Source organism: Canis lupus, chromosome 20 (genome assembly GCF_011100685.1).
Source record: "Canis lupus familiaris isolate Mischka breed German Shepherd chromosome 20, alternate assembly UU_Cfam_GSD_1.0, whole genome shotgun sequence".
NCBI classification, from domain to species: domain Eukaryota; kingdom Metazoa; phylum Chordata; class Mammalia; order Carnivora; family Canidae; genus Canis; species Canis lupus.
This window is the reverse complement of record NC_049241.1, coordinates 44507883-44523488: the sequence shown is the minus strand read 5'-3', so window position 1 is coordinate 44523488 and position 15606 is coordinate 44507883. Positions and strand designations below refer to the sequence as shown.

The 15606-nt window shown below is 44.1% G+C and overlaps 1 protein-coding gene across 10 annotated transcripts in view; it reads right to left on the bottom strand.

Annotated features, from left to right (window-relative positions):
• SUGP2 (SURP and G-patch domain containing 2) overlaps positions 1-15606 on the bottom strand; it is a 61050-nt gene that overhangs the window by 45157 nt on the left and 287 nt on the right. For 4 of the 10 annotated variants that reach the window (XR_005374998.1, XM_038566763.1, XM_038566758.1 and 1 more), the window contains 3 exons: positions 14037-14168; positions 8910-10514; positions 5540-5660 (listed from right to left, as the gene is read on the bottom strand). Coding sequence is in view for 9 of the 10 variants with exons in the window: in XM_038566763.1 (XP_038422691.1) it covers positions 5540-5660; positions 8910-10514; positions 14037-14157 (1847 nt within the window). In the remaining variant the exon portion in view is untranslated. Of the gene's footprint in view, positions 1-5539; positions 5661-8909; positions 10515-14036; positions 14169-15064; positions 15209-15250; positions 15396-15450; positions 15571-15606 lie in introns of those variants that run through there. The other 6 variants (XM_038566760.1, XM_038566762.1, XM_038566765.1 and 3 more) reach the window with 6 other exon arrangements.

The following is a 15606-nucleotide window of genomic DNA, read 5'->3' as shown; positions in this document are numbered from 1 at the left end:
GCTTGAGTTACACACTTTTCATCATAAGGAAAACACTTTAAATACTGTGTAGCATTCATTAACTGCTCAACAAACATTAGCACCTCATCTACCTGTTTACGCCCATTCATTGTTTTCTAAATATTCCCTTACTTAGATGACATCTACCCATTTCAGAGAATTATATTCAAGCCTCCTGCCATGTTATAAACTAATCAATTCCTCTTATATTTCTATGTGTTATTTATTTACACAGCTCTAAGCTACATAGTTTAGGCATCAAGGTTCCCAACTACTGGGATGCCTGGGTGGCTTAGTCAGTTAAATGTCCAACTCTTGGTTTCAACTCAGGTCTTGACCTCAGAGTTGTGAGTTCAAGCCCCACACTGGGCTCCATACCAAGTGTGGAGCCTACTAAAAAAAAAAAAAAAGAAAAAGAAAAAGAAAAAAAAAAAGGTTTCCATTGTGCTCCAAACAAGGAAGCAAAGTTGCTGTGGGTATTTGCACTGCTGTTATTTTAGTGCACCAGAAGGGGCAGGCCACCTCAGTGAGAGGCAATGGCCAGTTCTGTCCACAAGGCCCAGCTGTGAACAAACCAGTGTTTTTTCCTCCTTGTGTGTTGGGGGTGGGAGGTGTCTCAAATCTCTGCTGCATCTCGAAGGATGGAGATAACAGAAAGCCTTCTTACTCCCGTATCTCCTAAGGTCTGAACTTTTCATTTAACTAATAAAAAGAACCTAACACAGCACTGGAGCCTAGCAAGAAGGCAGCTTTCTGATGAGTGATTGAGAGGGGAGTGAGCTAAATCCTCACTTATTTTCATTAGGGTATCAATATGATACCTAAAACTGATAGATCAAGGTAGAGCAACACAGGCTTATTTATCACCAAGAGTATCTGTTAGAAGTAGCTTAAAATACCAAAAGAGACTGCCTCCAAGGAGTAGAATGGCATGGGAACTGGTCAAAGCAGAAACACTTGTTTTCTTAATTCAATTGATATTTTTGATAAACTACATACATGTACTCCTTTAAGAATTCAAACATTCACACCAAAGCCCTAAGCTTACTAGTTTCTTATCGTTCTTTCTTGCCACCACATCATCTCCTCTGATAGTCTCTGGTAATTCCTTCTGAAGGTTTCAGGGAGTCAAGTCTGAGTCTAGCTCCCAATCTGTTCTTTATCTGGGTCTATTCTATCAGCCAACCACTGATTTTTATTTCAACAATCTGATTTTTCAGTCCCAAGATCTTTAACAGGTTCTTTTCAAAAACAAAAAGCTCGGGATCCCTGGGTGGCGCAGCGGTTTGGCGCCTGCCTTTGGCCCGGGGCACGATCCTGGAGACCCGGGATCGAATCCCACGTCGGGCTCCCGGTGCATGGAGCCTGCTTCTCCCTCTGCCTGTGTCTCTGCCTCTCTCTCTCTCTCTGTGACTATCATAAATAAATAAAAATTAAAAAAAAAAAAAATTAAAAAAAAAACAAAAAAAAACAAAAAGCTCTTGTTTCATGGATACAATATACTATTATTTACTATTAATTATACACTTATACTTTGAGACAGATTTTTTTCCTTATTGTAACTCTGTCTTCACAGGTAGCAGCTCCATTTGTAAGTTTGGTAATTCTCCTTTATGATGTTGATTTTCCTCAAATATTTGATTTCTAATTCAATGTTTATTTCTGATTTTGTACTCCACACCGCATACATACAACTCTATGTTCCTATTACCATTTGCTGTCAGTGATCATGAGCCTAGTGGGTCATGATACAGAGTCACATGTCCCCAGTCTTCCCAGGGTCCTGTTTCCCTCTAGCCCAATCACCTGGAGATTGCCCCTGGGCCTTCCAAGTCTTGAGAGTACCTTACCCAAGAGGGTTTGGTCTCTACTTTCACCCGTCAGTCTGAAGCTATCTAGCTTCCTCCTTCCAGCATGCACACTGATTAAGAGCAAGAGCCTAGATGAGAATCTCGACCCTGTCCTACTAGCTTTGCACTCTTGAAGTAAAAAGAGGTCTCTTTGAGCCTCAAGTTTCCTATCTATAAAATAAGAATGACAAATACCTGCCTCACGAGGTTTATGAGGACTGAATCAACTAGTGCTTAAATCAGAAAAGCACCTACAATAGTATCAAGTGCAGAGAAGGCAAAAGGTCTGGTAATTAAGTTGTTCATAATTGATGACAGAACAATTAATTTATTGGGCTTTTTTTTAAAAAGATTTTTATTTTTTATTCATGAGAGACAGAGAGAGAGAGAGAAAGAGAAAAAGAGAGAGAGAGAGAGAGAGAGGCAGAGACAAAGGCAGAGGAAGAAGCAGGCTCCATGCAGGGAGCCTGATGTGGGACTTGATCCGGGAACTCCAAGATCATGCCCTGGGCCAAAGGCAGGCGCTAAACCACTGAGCCACCCAGGAATCCCCTGGGCTTTTTTTTTTAACTTTTAATTTAAAAAGCCTACCTCATTCTGAACATGAAAATAATCCAAGTGAGTCCAAGAATTATTTAAAAATAAAACCAAACAAGCTCCAACCCTCCCGTGGTAAATCATGCTGGTTAACACCAAAACTCTAGTACTATTACATGTAAATTTATGCCTTTCAAGCATCTATAATAATTACAACACCAAAAATACTGAGCTCAGTATGTGTACAATGTTGATCATACAAGACTTGAATAAACACTCAAAAAGAGGAACTACAACTAGACATATTAGGAGGAAACTTATAATCTTTGTTAATTAACAAAGGAATAAGAAGTAAAACATCACACTATGAAATTATCTTTAAGTCAAAACACAGATGAAGGCATGGCATGTTTACAGAGCGGCAGCAGGTGCCAACTGGGACAGATAATCCACAGAAAGTAACCTGATGATAAAGATTGATGACCTTCACCAGGGGTAACTCCTGCCCTCAGTGGGCAGCACCTGGGATGGAAGATTGTATTGGCATCCGCATGGGAGGGAGGGGGGGAGGCCAAGGATGCCACTAAATATCCTGCAAAGCCCAGGACAGTCCCTACCAGAGGATTATCCAGTCTCAAAAATCAATCATGCTACGGCCAAGAAAAAGTGATAGAGATCAAAAGCCTCTAAAGTTAACTTTCTCAGGATGCCTGGGTGGTTCAGTGATTAAGTCTGTCTGCCTTCAGCTCAGGATGTGATCCTGGGGTCCCGGAATCGAGTCCTACATTGGGCTTCGAGTGTGAAGCCAGCTTCTTCCTCTGCCTATGTGTCTGCCTCTTTCTGTGTGTGTCTCTCATGAATAAATAAATAAAAGCATTAAAAAAAAAAAAAGCAAAAACAAAACTCTCTTTAAAAATAAATAAAGTTAAAAAAAAAAAAGTTAAAAAAAAAATAATAAATAAATAAATAAATAAATAAAGTTAACTTTCTCTTTAATCCAGCAATTTCACTCCCAGATATTACTCTAATAAACTACCGGGAATGTAGACAGAAATACAAGCAAAACATTGTTCATCATAATGGTATTTACAGCAGGGAAAAACCAAGATGAATCTAAGAACTCCAATGAGCAACGGCAAGTATGCTAGGGTACCTGTGTGCAATGAAGAGCACACAACCACTGTTAACAAGAACAGTGACGTTAGATTTGAAATATAGGACGCACTGAGAGGGAGAAGTGGTGGAGCTTTAAGTGATAGTATCTTTATTGCTTTTTTCTATTTTTACAAAGCACATATGCCACTTTCATGATTTTAAAAAAAGTTAGGGGCGCCTGAGTGGCTCAGTCGTTTGAGTGTCCGACTCTTTGGTTTTGGCTCAAGTCATGATCTTGGGATCTGCGCTCAGCATGGAGTCTGCTGGAGATTGTCTCCCTCTCCCTCTGTTCGTCCCCTGCTCACATGCACACTCTCTTTCTCAATAAATAAAATCTTTAAAAATAAATCTTGGGATGCCTGGGTGGCTCAGGGATTGAGCATCTGCCTTCAGCTCAGGGTGTGATCCTGGGGTCCGGGATCAGGTCCTGTATCAGGTCCTGCATCGGGCTCCTTGTAGGGAACCTGCTTCTCCCTCTGCCTGTGCTCCGCCTCTCTGTATCTCTCACAAATAAATAAACGAAATCTTTAAAAATACATAAATCTTTTTTTAAAAAAAGATTTATTTATTCGTGAGAGACACAGAAAGATAGGCAGATACATAGGCAGAGGGAGAAGCAGGCTCCCTGTGGGAAGCCTGATGAAGGACTTGATCCCGGCACCCCAGGATCACAAACTGAGCCAAAGGCAAAAGCTCAACTCCTGAGCCACCCAGGCATCCCTAAAATAACTAAATCTTAAAAAAAAAAAAAAAAAAAAAAGGTATAGTGTGAAAAATTTTCACTTACAGCAATCTAACCTAGAGATAATCCCAAACACACAAGAAAATATGATGTATTAAGCCATTCATTGGAACAGTTCGAAACAGTATACAATCAAAATCATTCTGAAAATCTAACCAGAGAGGAATGGCTAACTAAACTCTGGCCACTTTCTCTATAGACTAGTAAACGCAGCTGTCTGAAAATGTTTATAAAAAATAAAGAGAGCAGCCCGGGGTGGCTCAGCGGTTTAGCGCTGCCTTTGGCACAGGGCGTGATCCTGGAGTCCTGGGATCGAGTCCCACATCGGGCTCCCTGCATGGAGCCTGCTTCTCTCTCTGCCCTTGTCTCTGCCTCTCTCTCCCTCTCTGTGTCTCTCATGAATAAATAAAATCTTAAAAAAAAGAAAAGAAAAATAAGGAATACGAGCATTTTCCTATGTTATCTAAAATAAGCGGGAAAAATACATAAACTCAGAGTGGGATATATTATAGTAAAATCACAGCTACATTTAAAAAAAGCCCCAGGGATCCCTGGGTGGCGCAGCGGTTTGGCGCCTGCCTTTGGCCCAGGGCGCGATCCTGGAGACCCGGGATCGAGTCCCACGTCAGGCTCCCGGTGCATGGAGCCTGCTTCTCCCTCTGCCTGTGTCTCTGCCTCTCTCTCTCTCTCTCTCTCTCTCTAATAAAAAAAAAGAAAAAATAAATAAATAAATAAATAAATAAAAAAAGCCCCAAATAGCCCACAGTGAGCAGAAAGATAGGAAGCAAATAGGCAAAACTGTCAGTAGACGTTGGTAGGCACACGGGTGGCTTCCTTCTAACTTTATTGTTCTTGACTTCCTCTAATAAGTACTGTATTTATGGTGAAAATTTTAATTTTCAAAAGTTGTTCCATTCAGGTGAAGAGGAAATAAGGCAAAAGAAGAAGAGTTTAACAAATAGCAGGAATAAGTCATGAACAACTGCTGTGAGACATTCCTTATCTTCATGTGCTCTTGGCATACGCCTCCCACCTCCTCCCTAAGCCAGTGCAGAGGGACAAGGCCACATGGCAGGTCTGCAGTAGGGCTGGGGTTTGAATGCAGGTGAACCTCACCCTCCCTCATGTTCTTCCCACTGGCTGATACCACTACTCAAAATAAATACCTCACACTCTTCATTGGATACCATCAAAACACATATTTTGCCGTGTGTTCTATGGGAGGGATTTAGAGGACCAAAATTTAAAGACCTACCAGTAAGCAGGGTCCTCCTTGAGAAGAGCTCTCTCTTTGGGAGATAGGCTGCCTCCAACAATACGAGTGACCAGCTGATCGATGGTGTCCACCACCTTGTGATCCGCTCGCTGGGGGACAGCTGGAACACACAAAAGGGCTTTTCTGAGAAACGCTATTGGACCACATGGGGCCTGGGACGACCAGTACAGAGTCAGAGGCTGAGGATGGAACCTAAGCAGGCGCTGGTGACCAAAATCCTTATTCACATGAAATCAGCATTGAAAAGAAAAAGCAGCACCGTTTTCTAAAAACCAATACCCAAAGTATCCTCCCAAAAGACTGAAGAGCATAACCACTAGGAGAGAAAGTCACAAGCTTACAATAATTGTACAGAGCAACATATGCATATACACTGTATAACGAAATGGTATGCAGCAATTCTATTCTGCTTGTATATACCACTTAACTAGAATGTTCACATTAAGGGAAAAACATAAAGATGTAAAACATGGCTAGGTAAAAAAAAAAAACAAAAAAAAAAACAAAAAAAATCTAGGTTATGATTCGTTGAGGGAAGGAAGAAAAGATACGTAAATATGGACACAGAAAAAAAGGAAAAGGAAATATGCCGCAATGTTAATAGGTATTATCTATGGGTAGAAGATTTACCAGAGACTTCATTTTCTTTGTGCTTTATCTAAAAAAATCTGTCTTATAATCAGAAAACATATATATAAATTTGCAAAGAAAAATTCCCTAATCAAAAAAGTCAGTGGCCCTAAGATAGGTGTTCACAGAAATATTTGCTAAATATATGAAAAGAAATGTTTTTCTTCATATATTCACCTTCAGTGAGGTGTGTATTTGTCTGTGTGTGTGTAAGTAGGCTCCAGGCCCAGCATGGAGCCCAACAGGAGGCTTGAACTCACGACCCTGAGATCAAGACTTGAGCTGAGATCAAAAGTTGAACGTTTAACCAACTGAGCCACCCAGGGGCCCCTTCTTCAATAGACTTTTAATTTACAATGTCACTGGCAACACAGAAGAGGATCCGTGCCCTCAATTAAGAAGATTGTTTAGTTTTAATTGCACAGAACAATCTATTTAGTCATTTGGTAAAAATCACTCCTGAACTAGGGAGGTTTTCCAGTTTGTTCTGTGGAGTAATTGCACTGTCCTGTCCTTGCTTATGTCTAAGTTGAAGCTTTGAGCTTATTTTAAACAACAAACAGTGTGAGCTCTTTACACTGATTAAATGGATTCTTCAATTGTCATGCTACTACAACTATTTCCCCTTTGAAATTGCTTCCTTTTTCTTTCCTTTTTCTTTTTTGGTTATCAGCTCTCATTTTACAGAACTGCTAGTTTTACATGATCTTACAGAAGAATAAGAGGTTCAAAGTTGGGAGCTTTAAAAAACAATGCAATCTGTGGATCACTGCAACCATGTCTCAAGAAGGCAACCATAAGCAAGCGTCCCAGCTTTGGTGCTACAATCCTCCTCCCCAGATCATATTCTATAAAGGAGAACTTAAAAATAAAAACTAACAATAGTGGGATCCCTGGGTGGCGCAGCGGTTTGGCGCCTGCCTTTGGCCCAGGGCGCGATCCTGGAGACCCGGGATCGAATCCCACATCGGGCTTCCGGTGCATGGAGCCTGCTTCTCCCTCTGCCTGTGTCTCTGCCTCTCTCTCTTTCTCTCTCTGTGACTATCATAAATAAATAAAAATTAAAAAAAAAAAAAAACTAACAATAGTAGTAATCAAAACATTCAACTGAAGTTGGCATCTCAGCATTTCTAACAGTAATGGAAGCAGTGACGAGGCAATGCCCCATGAGACATGGGTGCTGGTGCCATCTGCCTGCTGCCCAGACAGCCCAAGCTTGCAGATGTCAATTACAAGGGAACCTGGCTCAGCCTCAGAAGGCTTGTATATACCACTTAACTAGAATGTTCACATTAAGGGAAAAGTAAAAGGCAGCATAAGTCCCACATCAAGGGAAGAGTGAGATAATTTATGTTAGGTTAATATCATGATGCAGCAAATACTGTAGAAACACAGAAAAAGGCCTTTGATAATCCTGTGAAAGAACAGATTGTAGTGTTTTCAGTACAACAAGACTGCTGCTTCTAGTGCACCTGCATAGCAACAGAACCAGGGAATGGTAAGTGACTTTTTCCTCCTTCATACAAAGTTCTTCAGTATCGTCATTACACTGACTTTCCACTCCCCCACTTTGGGGGGTGTGGGGAGGAGGGGTCCTGCTTTAGCCCAGAGCCCATTTCTGGAAGGCTCCCTCTCCAGGAATAGATAGGTGTGGCTGCCCATCCATTGGTGGGACCTACCCACCAGTACTTGATACAGTCAGGGGTCCATAAGGGTGGAAAGGAATAAAGAGATTCAGGGACAAACAAGGCTTTTCCACTTGGCTGGGGCAATGGAAGCTGAAAACTGCTTTGCTGGAAAAGGGAATTCCTCCTGAGGTTAAGGGTGTGTGTGTGTGTGTGTGTGTGTGTGTGCGCGCGCGCGCGCGCGCGCTTCCTCTCTGGTCACATGGCCACTACGTATGCTCATGACCTCTGGGATGTCTGGGCTAGGAGAGCATCCATCCCCAGTGCTAAGAAGGAAAGAGAAGGAATACCCAACAGCCAGTTGTTTCTATTTCCTCTTTCTTGGCCTTTGTAGAACCTTCCCAAAGCTGACTCGTTAACTGCAGGTTATCTGCTGTACATAATTGATCCACTATTGGGTTTTAGCCACCCTAGAAAAGGGAGTAGGAAGAAAGGTGGTTCTACTACCTGGGCCGGCCTGGCTAATCTCTGCTGGTCCCTCAACACAGCTCAAACAAGGCCTCCTTGACTCTTCTGGGCTGGGGTCTCTTCCATTCCCCTCCTGGCCCAGGAGGAATTGGGCTTTGTGACTTCTGTCCCCCGGAAGCCTGGGGACACCCCAACGACAGTGCCCAGTATTTACTTTCCTGTCTACTAACACCTTAGTGTGGGGGGAGGGAGATGTTGTAATAAGGGCTTCTTAACCTTGGCTACAGGAAGGTACAACACAATCCCTACCAAAACACAGGGAGAACTGTATACAAATACATAGGCATTTTTCCTGGCATAGGCCACAGCTTTGATCAGATTCCCAAAGGAGTCTGTGACCCATAAATGTCTAAGGACTTCTGTGGTAGACAAACAGAAGATTTCGAACATATGTTTACAGAATGAATAGCAGACATGAACACTCGCCAATGAGTTTTCTACCAAAATTCTGATGTTTCCAGTTGGCTACAACACTTCTGTATAAAATTCTCAAAGAAAAAAGAGACTTTACAAGAAAACATGAAAAACAAACTAATCACAGTAAGAGCTTTCAGCGCTTTCCTTACCATCACTGAGACCACTCGGAGACTTGGCCTGAACTTCGAGTTTGGTAGGAGGAACAACTTTCTCCTCATCTTGGGTAGGCTCAGGTTCAGCTTTCTTGACCTGAAGTGGACACCCACTGGTGACCAGCCAGGCCTTCAGGTGATCAATGTATTCTCTCCCAAACAGAGTAGAGTCCTCAAAATTTGGAAATGCGGCAGGAGAGGGAGCTATATCTTGGAGGCCAACAGCTTCTAAGATTTTCTCTTGCCGGAAGGAAGAGGCCAAGGAGAAAGTCTGTCCCAAAAGGGCTAAAGACTTCCGGCAGAGAGAATTGGTGGTCTCCAGGGCAACAGCCAAGTCCAGGGGGTTACTGAGGGTTTTCATCTTGACACTCAGCTCATAGGCATTGCAAGCCATGAGCAGGGGTGTGACACTCTTCAGAAGGCGGTCTTGAAGCCTCATTATGTACTTGTCAAAAGGCTTTATGATTTCAAAAAAGCAATTTTTGGTCTTCACAGCACCTTTGTCTAAAAGCATGTTTAAAAACTCATTATCAACTCTGGGTGTTTTCAAAGCAGAGTGCTTTAAAAATTTGATCGTAAAAAAGCAAAAATCTCTGTGCTCTGGTTTTAAGGAGCATTTGAATGAAGCGAGCATTTTAGCACAGGTTTCGGTTTCGAGTTCAAAGAGAGTCTGGAAAAGCTGGGAAAATTTAACATCATCTTTTATGGTGTGGAATCCTGCCCATTTGATTATTTCTATCCCAAATCTTGAAAAAACATCAGACTTATCTATGAGGTCGAAGCTCATCTTTCTTCTGGGAAGCCGAATATCCTTCAGATTGAGCCCCAAAGGGATCTGAGTGGGAAACTGGATATCTTCTGTTCCTGGGTTTGTCCCCAGGGTCACATCAGGACTTGAGGTGGTTTTCTGGATTTGGTTGGTGCCCTGAGTTTTGGGAGTAATACGATTTACAGTGGGTACCTTCTTCGTGCTCACACTTCTTAGTGTGACAAGTTTCCCAACTCCCCCTTTAGATGGGAGCAGGCCCTGAGTCTCTCCCTTTCCTAAAAGGGCCCCTTCCTGGTCAACGATGTTTAGACCTCGGCCTCTGCCCTGGACTTGGCCACTGCCCCTGAGCACAGAGTCTGTCTCCCCTGGACGGTCCACGTCGTAATCCCGACTTTCTTTCTCCAAACACTCTTTCTCAATCAGCCTAGAGGAACCAAAGTCCCCAAGCAGTGCAGAAGGACCAAAATTATACTCCTGTGACCAAGGGGATTCTTGAGAAACGGGGTGGCCAAAGTCTTGTTCCCAAGAGCCACGGAGTGCAAATTTCCAATCCTGAGAACGGAAATGTCCCAATTTCCGGTGGCCAAAAACTTGGTCTCGGGAATCAGGGTGGGAAAATTCCAGATCCCGGCCACACTCTTTGCGAAAGTAGTTGTCTTCACTTACAGAAGGATTGCTTGATCTGAAGGAAGGTCCTGGAAACACATCACCTCTTAAGCTTTCTCTCCCAGTGTCTCGAGGGTGGGCTACAGATCCAGCCAGAGTGTATCTGCTGTCACTAGGAATGTCATCATACATATCTGCTCTTGCTCTTGGGACTGTCCTTAGAAGATCTGAAAATAACGATCCAAAGAGGAACACAAAGATAATTTAGACCAGAGGTTGCAAAAAGATAGTCCACAGACCACCAGTCAGCAGGGACCCTTTATTTGCCAGAATGCATTTTAGAAATTTGTATTTGTTTCCAACATTTAAAATCTGTGTGGCTTAACTTAAAAATCTGGATTTATATTTATACAAACAGAAGATCTACAAGCACTGGGCCTGCATGTGCTGGACAACAGTCCACAGAAGCTAGGTAGTTAGTACCCCTCACTCACTTGGCCTTCCTGTCTAGGCTCTGCAGGCATCTGTTTTAAAGCCCTCTTTTAGACTCAGGGATGGGTCTCTGAACCCCAAATAACCTGGACTCCTTTATTTCAACTGCAATCCTTATATATTTCTACTTCTACCAGACAGTTGACAATTTTTCTGGAGACTGCCTGCCCTCCTTCCCTCTGAAGAGTATGTTAGATCACAGTGCCACTAAGGCAGGAGCCTCGTCTGACACTACACCCACCACAGCCAACCACTTCTGAGCACCCGAACCACAGGTGGCAGATAGGCTCCCTTGGAAAGGCCTACTGGGCTAATCAATTCTCTGAAAAAAAGAGACTAAGGCAGATAAAAGAGTACACAGAAGGTAAATAAGACATAGCAAGAGAGGCCACAATGAAAACTGAAGAGTATACGTAGGAGAAAAATATGAACCTAAATTTACATTTGCTTATTCACACACAAAACAATTCTGTAAGAAGCCAAGAACAGATGTGAACTATGGACATATGAGAACAGCAAGCCTCAGGAAGACTTTGCAGAGTAGCTTTCTAACTTTCTAACTTGTGCATCAGAATCTATTACTTAGTCAAGTCAAATAAAAGAAAAGGGAGAAGGAGATCCCAGGAAGTAGTAATGGGCCAAGAGACCACAGGAAGCTAGAGCTTTGTATAAACCCAAATTTATTTGTTCAACAAGTATATGTCGAGCAACTACTATGTGTAGACACTGCTCTAGGCTATAGAACTACAGCAGGGAAAGGAGACAGCAAAGTCCCCACTCCCCTGGATTTGTCAGTTGAGGGAGCCAAACAATAAATAAAAATCCATCACATAAAGTGCTAGTGAGAAATATTAAGCAGGCAGGAACATGAAGAGAGAGAGCCATTTTCAGTCAGGCTGGTCAAGGTGGGCTGCTCCAATGGCAATGTATCTGAGCAGCAGAGACTTAGTGTAAGGAGCCAGACTCTGCAGTTATGGGGGAAGCCTTCTAGGCAGAAGCAGCATCAAGACAAAATCCTGAGGTAAGACTAGCAGGGAACAAATGTAGCCAAAATGGAACAGCAGAACAAAGGGCAAAGTGGTAAGAAGGTGGCTCCTCAACTCTACTGCACAATGGGGTCCTTGGGGATCCCCAGGCATCCTCATTTAATTAATTGGGATGGGGTGTGGTCCATGCGTTAGGGTTATTAAAGGGTCCCCAGGGGGTGCCTAGGTGGTTCAGTCCACTGAACATCAGACTCTTGATTTCAGCTCAGGTCATGATCTCAGGTTCATGAGACTGAGTTCCCTGTAGGCTCCCCACTCAGTGCCAAGTTGGCTTATCCCTCTCATTCCCCCTTTGCTCCTCCCCGGGCATATGTGCATGTGCTCTAGCACACTCTCGCTCTCTCAGATAAATAAAATCATAAGGGTAATCAGATGATTCTAACAAGCAGCAAACTTAGGGAACCACTATGTTAGAAGATGTGAACAGAATGGAGTAACAGATCAAGTCAGGCCCTTTACTGGACTCTACAGTTTATTCTGATCAAAATGGAAAGCCCTGAAGGGTTTTGAAGCAAAGAAGCCACCTCACTGGCTGCTGTTCAAAGAATTGACTGAAATACAAGAGCGGATATGGATGTTCCAACAAAAAGTAATCCAGGTACTGATGGCTATTGATGGCATTGTTAGGGCAGTAGCATTAGGGAGAGTGGTGGATGGAGTCTGCACAACAGGATTTTCAGATACTTTATAAACCAATACAGACTAGAAGACAGTGAAAGGCTGACCGGGGAACCATGCAAGCTAGCTATGTGACAAAGTGGTGGTTACAGAACCATCTAGCATCCTGCTGGTTTCCTAGTACAGTTCCTGCCCCTTATCTTTCTTGAGGAAACTAAAATATATACTGATGTTTGACTCTCTAGATTAAAATAAACCAAGACTTAAATCTCCAAATACACACACATATAGTATACATATGCATAAACATATACATGTAAACATGCGTTTATACATATATCACTATGTAACTATTTAGGATTACACAAATGTACCACTAGAAGAACCGAAGGTTTCATAAAACACCATATATATGGCTACCTCTGAGGAGTAAGGGAGCAGCTAAAGACTTCTATGTTACACTTCTACTTCTTAACTCTTCCAATCCTTTATAACAGGAATGTTTTTATATTCTACTCAAGCATTTTTAAAAAGTTAGAATCTGAAGCTAGCTTCTAGGCTTCAGTTCCTCCACATCCAAAGTACACAAGTTATTCCTACCCCAAGCACTTAGCCTTATTCAATCAACACTGAGGAAGTTTCCTCACTGGAAAGTGGCTCAAGGGCTGGCACATGGAACAGCACAGGCCTGAAGGAGGCCCAGAAGAGGCTGGCCTACCTCAAAAAAGTGAGTGCTCAGTGCACTTCCTTGGGGCCCAGAAAAGCAACCAAATCAACCTCAAAGCCTGCAGGAGCTTCCTGGGGAAAGGCATGTGTAAGCTAGGTCTTAGTGCCTGAGAGACTTCACCAGTTTAGGCTGGGAAGAGGAGCTATTCAAAGCACAGGCAGGACAGTGTCACTGAAACTTGAGCCTCAAGGCAGGAAATGAAGGTTGGGAGCCTTGTGTGCCATGGCGAGGGCTTCCCTGTCATCCTGCAAACTATGTATGCACCATTTTTCTTCTGCTGTCATGATATTCCCAAAACTTTCCAAAGCGAATGTTTTCAGGCAGAGCCTACAGTTGGCAGTCTCTTGTGCCCTCATCTTGTACATAGCACTATTACCTGGTTGCTCCTGCACTTGTCTGAGGATGTAACTCTGAAATGGGGAGCCTCAAGAGTCCAAGTAGGGCGTTGGCCCAGCAAGGCTAGATTAATAGATCTGTTGGGGAGGGCTGATTTGAGGGGAATGGAGCCAGAAGCTGAGAGATGGTTCAAGAGATTACTGCAATAATCCAGGTGAGAATAAGAGCTCAAATCTGGGTAGCAGCGAGGGGGTTGGAGCCAAGAGATTGAGTCAAGAACCCTTCTTAGGTGGAGTAGGATGCCTGGGGCAGAGAAACTTCAGATAATGACTAAACCCGCTTCTACATAATAATGTGACAGGTAGACCAAGAGATAAAATTTTATCTCCCCTTAAAAAATAAGGAAGATAGGATCTTCCTAATAAGGAAGTTGCATAGTTTGCCCAAGGCATTGATATTCTCCTGCCCTGACCCTAAAAGCACGTTCAGTAACTACCCTCCCCCACAAAAAAACAAACACTTTAATTCACCTTGAGCTTTAAACTGAAGAGCTTCACCTACGGCCTCACCACTGGGGTCCATGTGATATCGGTTAGCTTTTTCTTGCAATACAGCATCAAAAGTCTCCTGTGCAATTCGCCTAGCTGCCATGTTTCTCTGACCTGTAGTGAAAGGGGAAAAAAAGACACTAAGAATGACAACTAATGCTCACACGGGCTGCTCAATTTCACCTCATCCTCAAAGTAATGAGACAGTAATCTATAATTCAACATGGTGCTTCAGAAGGAGGCTTCTGCCCTCAAGGAGCTCACAGGTGTAATGGTTAGAAAGAGCAATACAAGCATTTATCTTGCTTCTGAGTCCATTTCCTCAGAATCCCTGTCTGTTGGGGTTTCCTGGAGAACTGCAGGAAGGAAACGCACAACTGAACGTAACAGTGTAGGGGTGGGAACATCCCCCTCACAAGTGATGGTTAGCAGAGATGTGATCTTTCCCATTTCACAGACATAAAAGAGGCTCTGAGAACTGACTTGCCCTCTGAGAACAATCTCTCAACAAGTGAGTGGAGGAATCAATCCCTGGCTAGTGACAGAGCTTGCTCTGTACCAGGTGCTCTTGTAGGAAAGGGATTCTCACAATCTCCTTTACTTCTTCCAACAACTCAGTGAAAAGTGAGTCCTGTTATGAATGATATTATATAGAAGAGAAAGACTCGGGCTAAGTGACCCACCCAAGGTCAAAGAGCCCAGACCGAAACATGAAAAACAGGGCACCGGCAGCGGGGACAAAGCCCTTGAAGACTGACTAGGAAAACAAACAAACAAACAAAACAAAACTGAGAAGCAACAGAGGGACCCAGTGGCTGCGTCCTTAACTAAAATATCCCTTCCATCTTGAAACCTCCTACCTCAAGACCCAACCCTGTCCTGAGAGCCATTTCTTAAAATCATCACCCCCTTTTCTCATCCTTAATTCCCAGAGGCGCCTCCTTGTTCTCTGCTATCGAAAGCCAGGGTCTCCCAGTCAGGCGGCTCCGGATCAAATCGAGTAACCTAACCTTTTTGCGCCTCCGCATCCCCATCCATGGAATGGGCAGCTAATGGTGGGCGCTGCTGTGGGAACTGAACCAGGTAAAAAATGGTCAAGAACCCGAAGGTCGGCCGCTGTAATCCCCCTACGAGCGGAGCCTCGAGGGTGGAATGAATGAACGAATGAACCCTTTCGGGCGTGGCCCGCCTCCTACCGGCCTCCGAGAACGAAGAGTGGGCGTCGGGCCTGGGAGGCCGAAGACCGCCCCCGAGGCCGAACCGACCCGGACGCGGCCGACGCGCAGCCAGAGGGCCGAGCTCGCGGCGTCATCGCGGGGACCCGGGATCCCCGGAGCCGAACCCGAGCCTCCTACCCAGGGCCCGCCCACCGAAGACTCCCGGGCCCAGGCCTCACCCCGAACCCACCGCGCGCGGAGCCGCCCCCGCCGCCGCCTCAGGCTCCTCACCCGCCGCCACCGCCGCCGCGCGAGGCGGGGACATGCAAATGAGCCAACGGTCTCCGCAGCGCCGCGCCGCGCAGGCGCAAGCCACCGCCGAGCCCTGGTGCGCA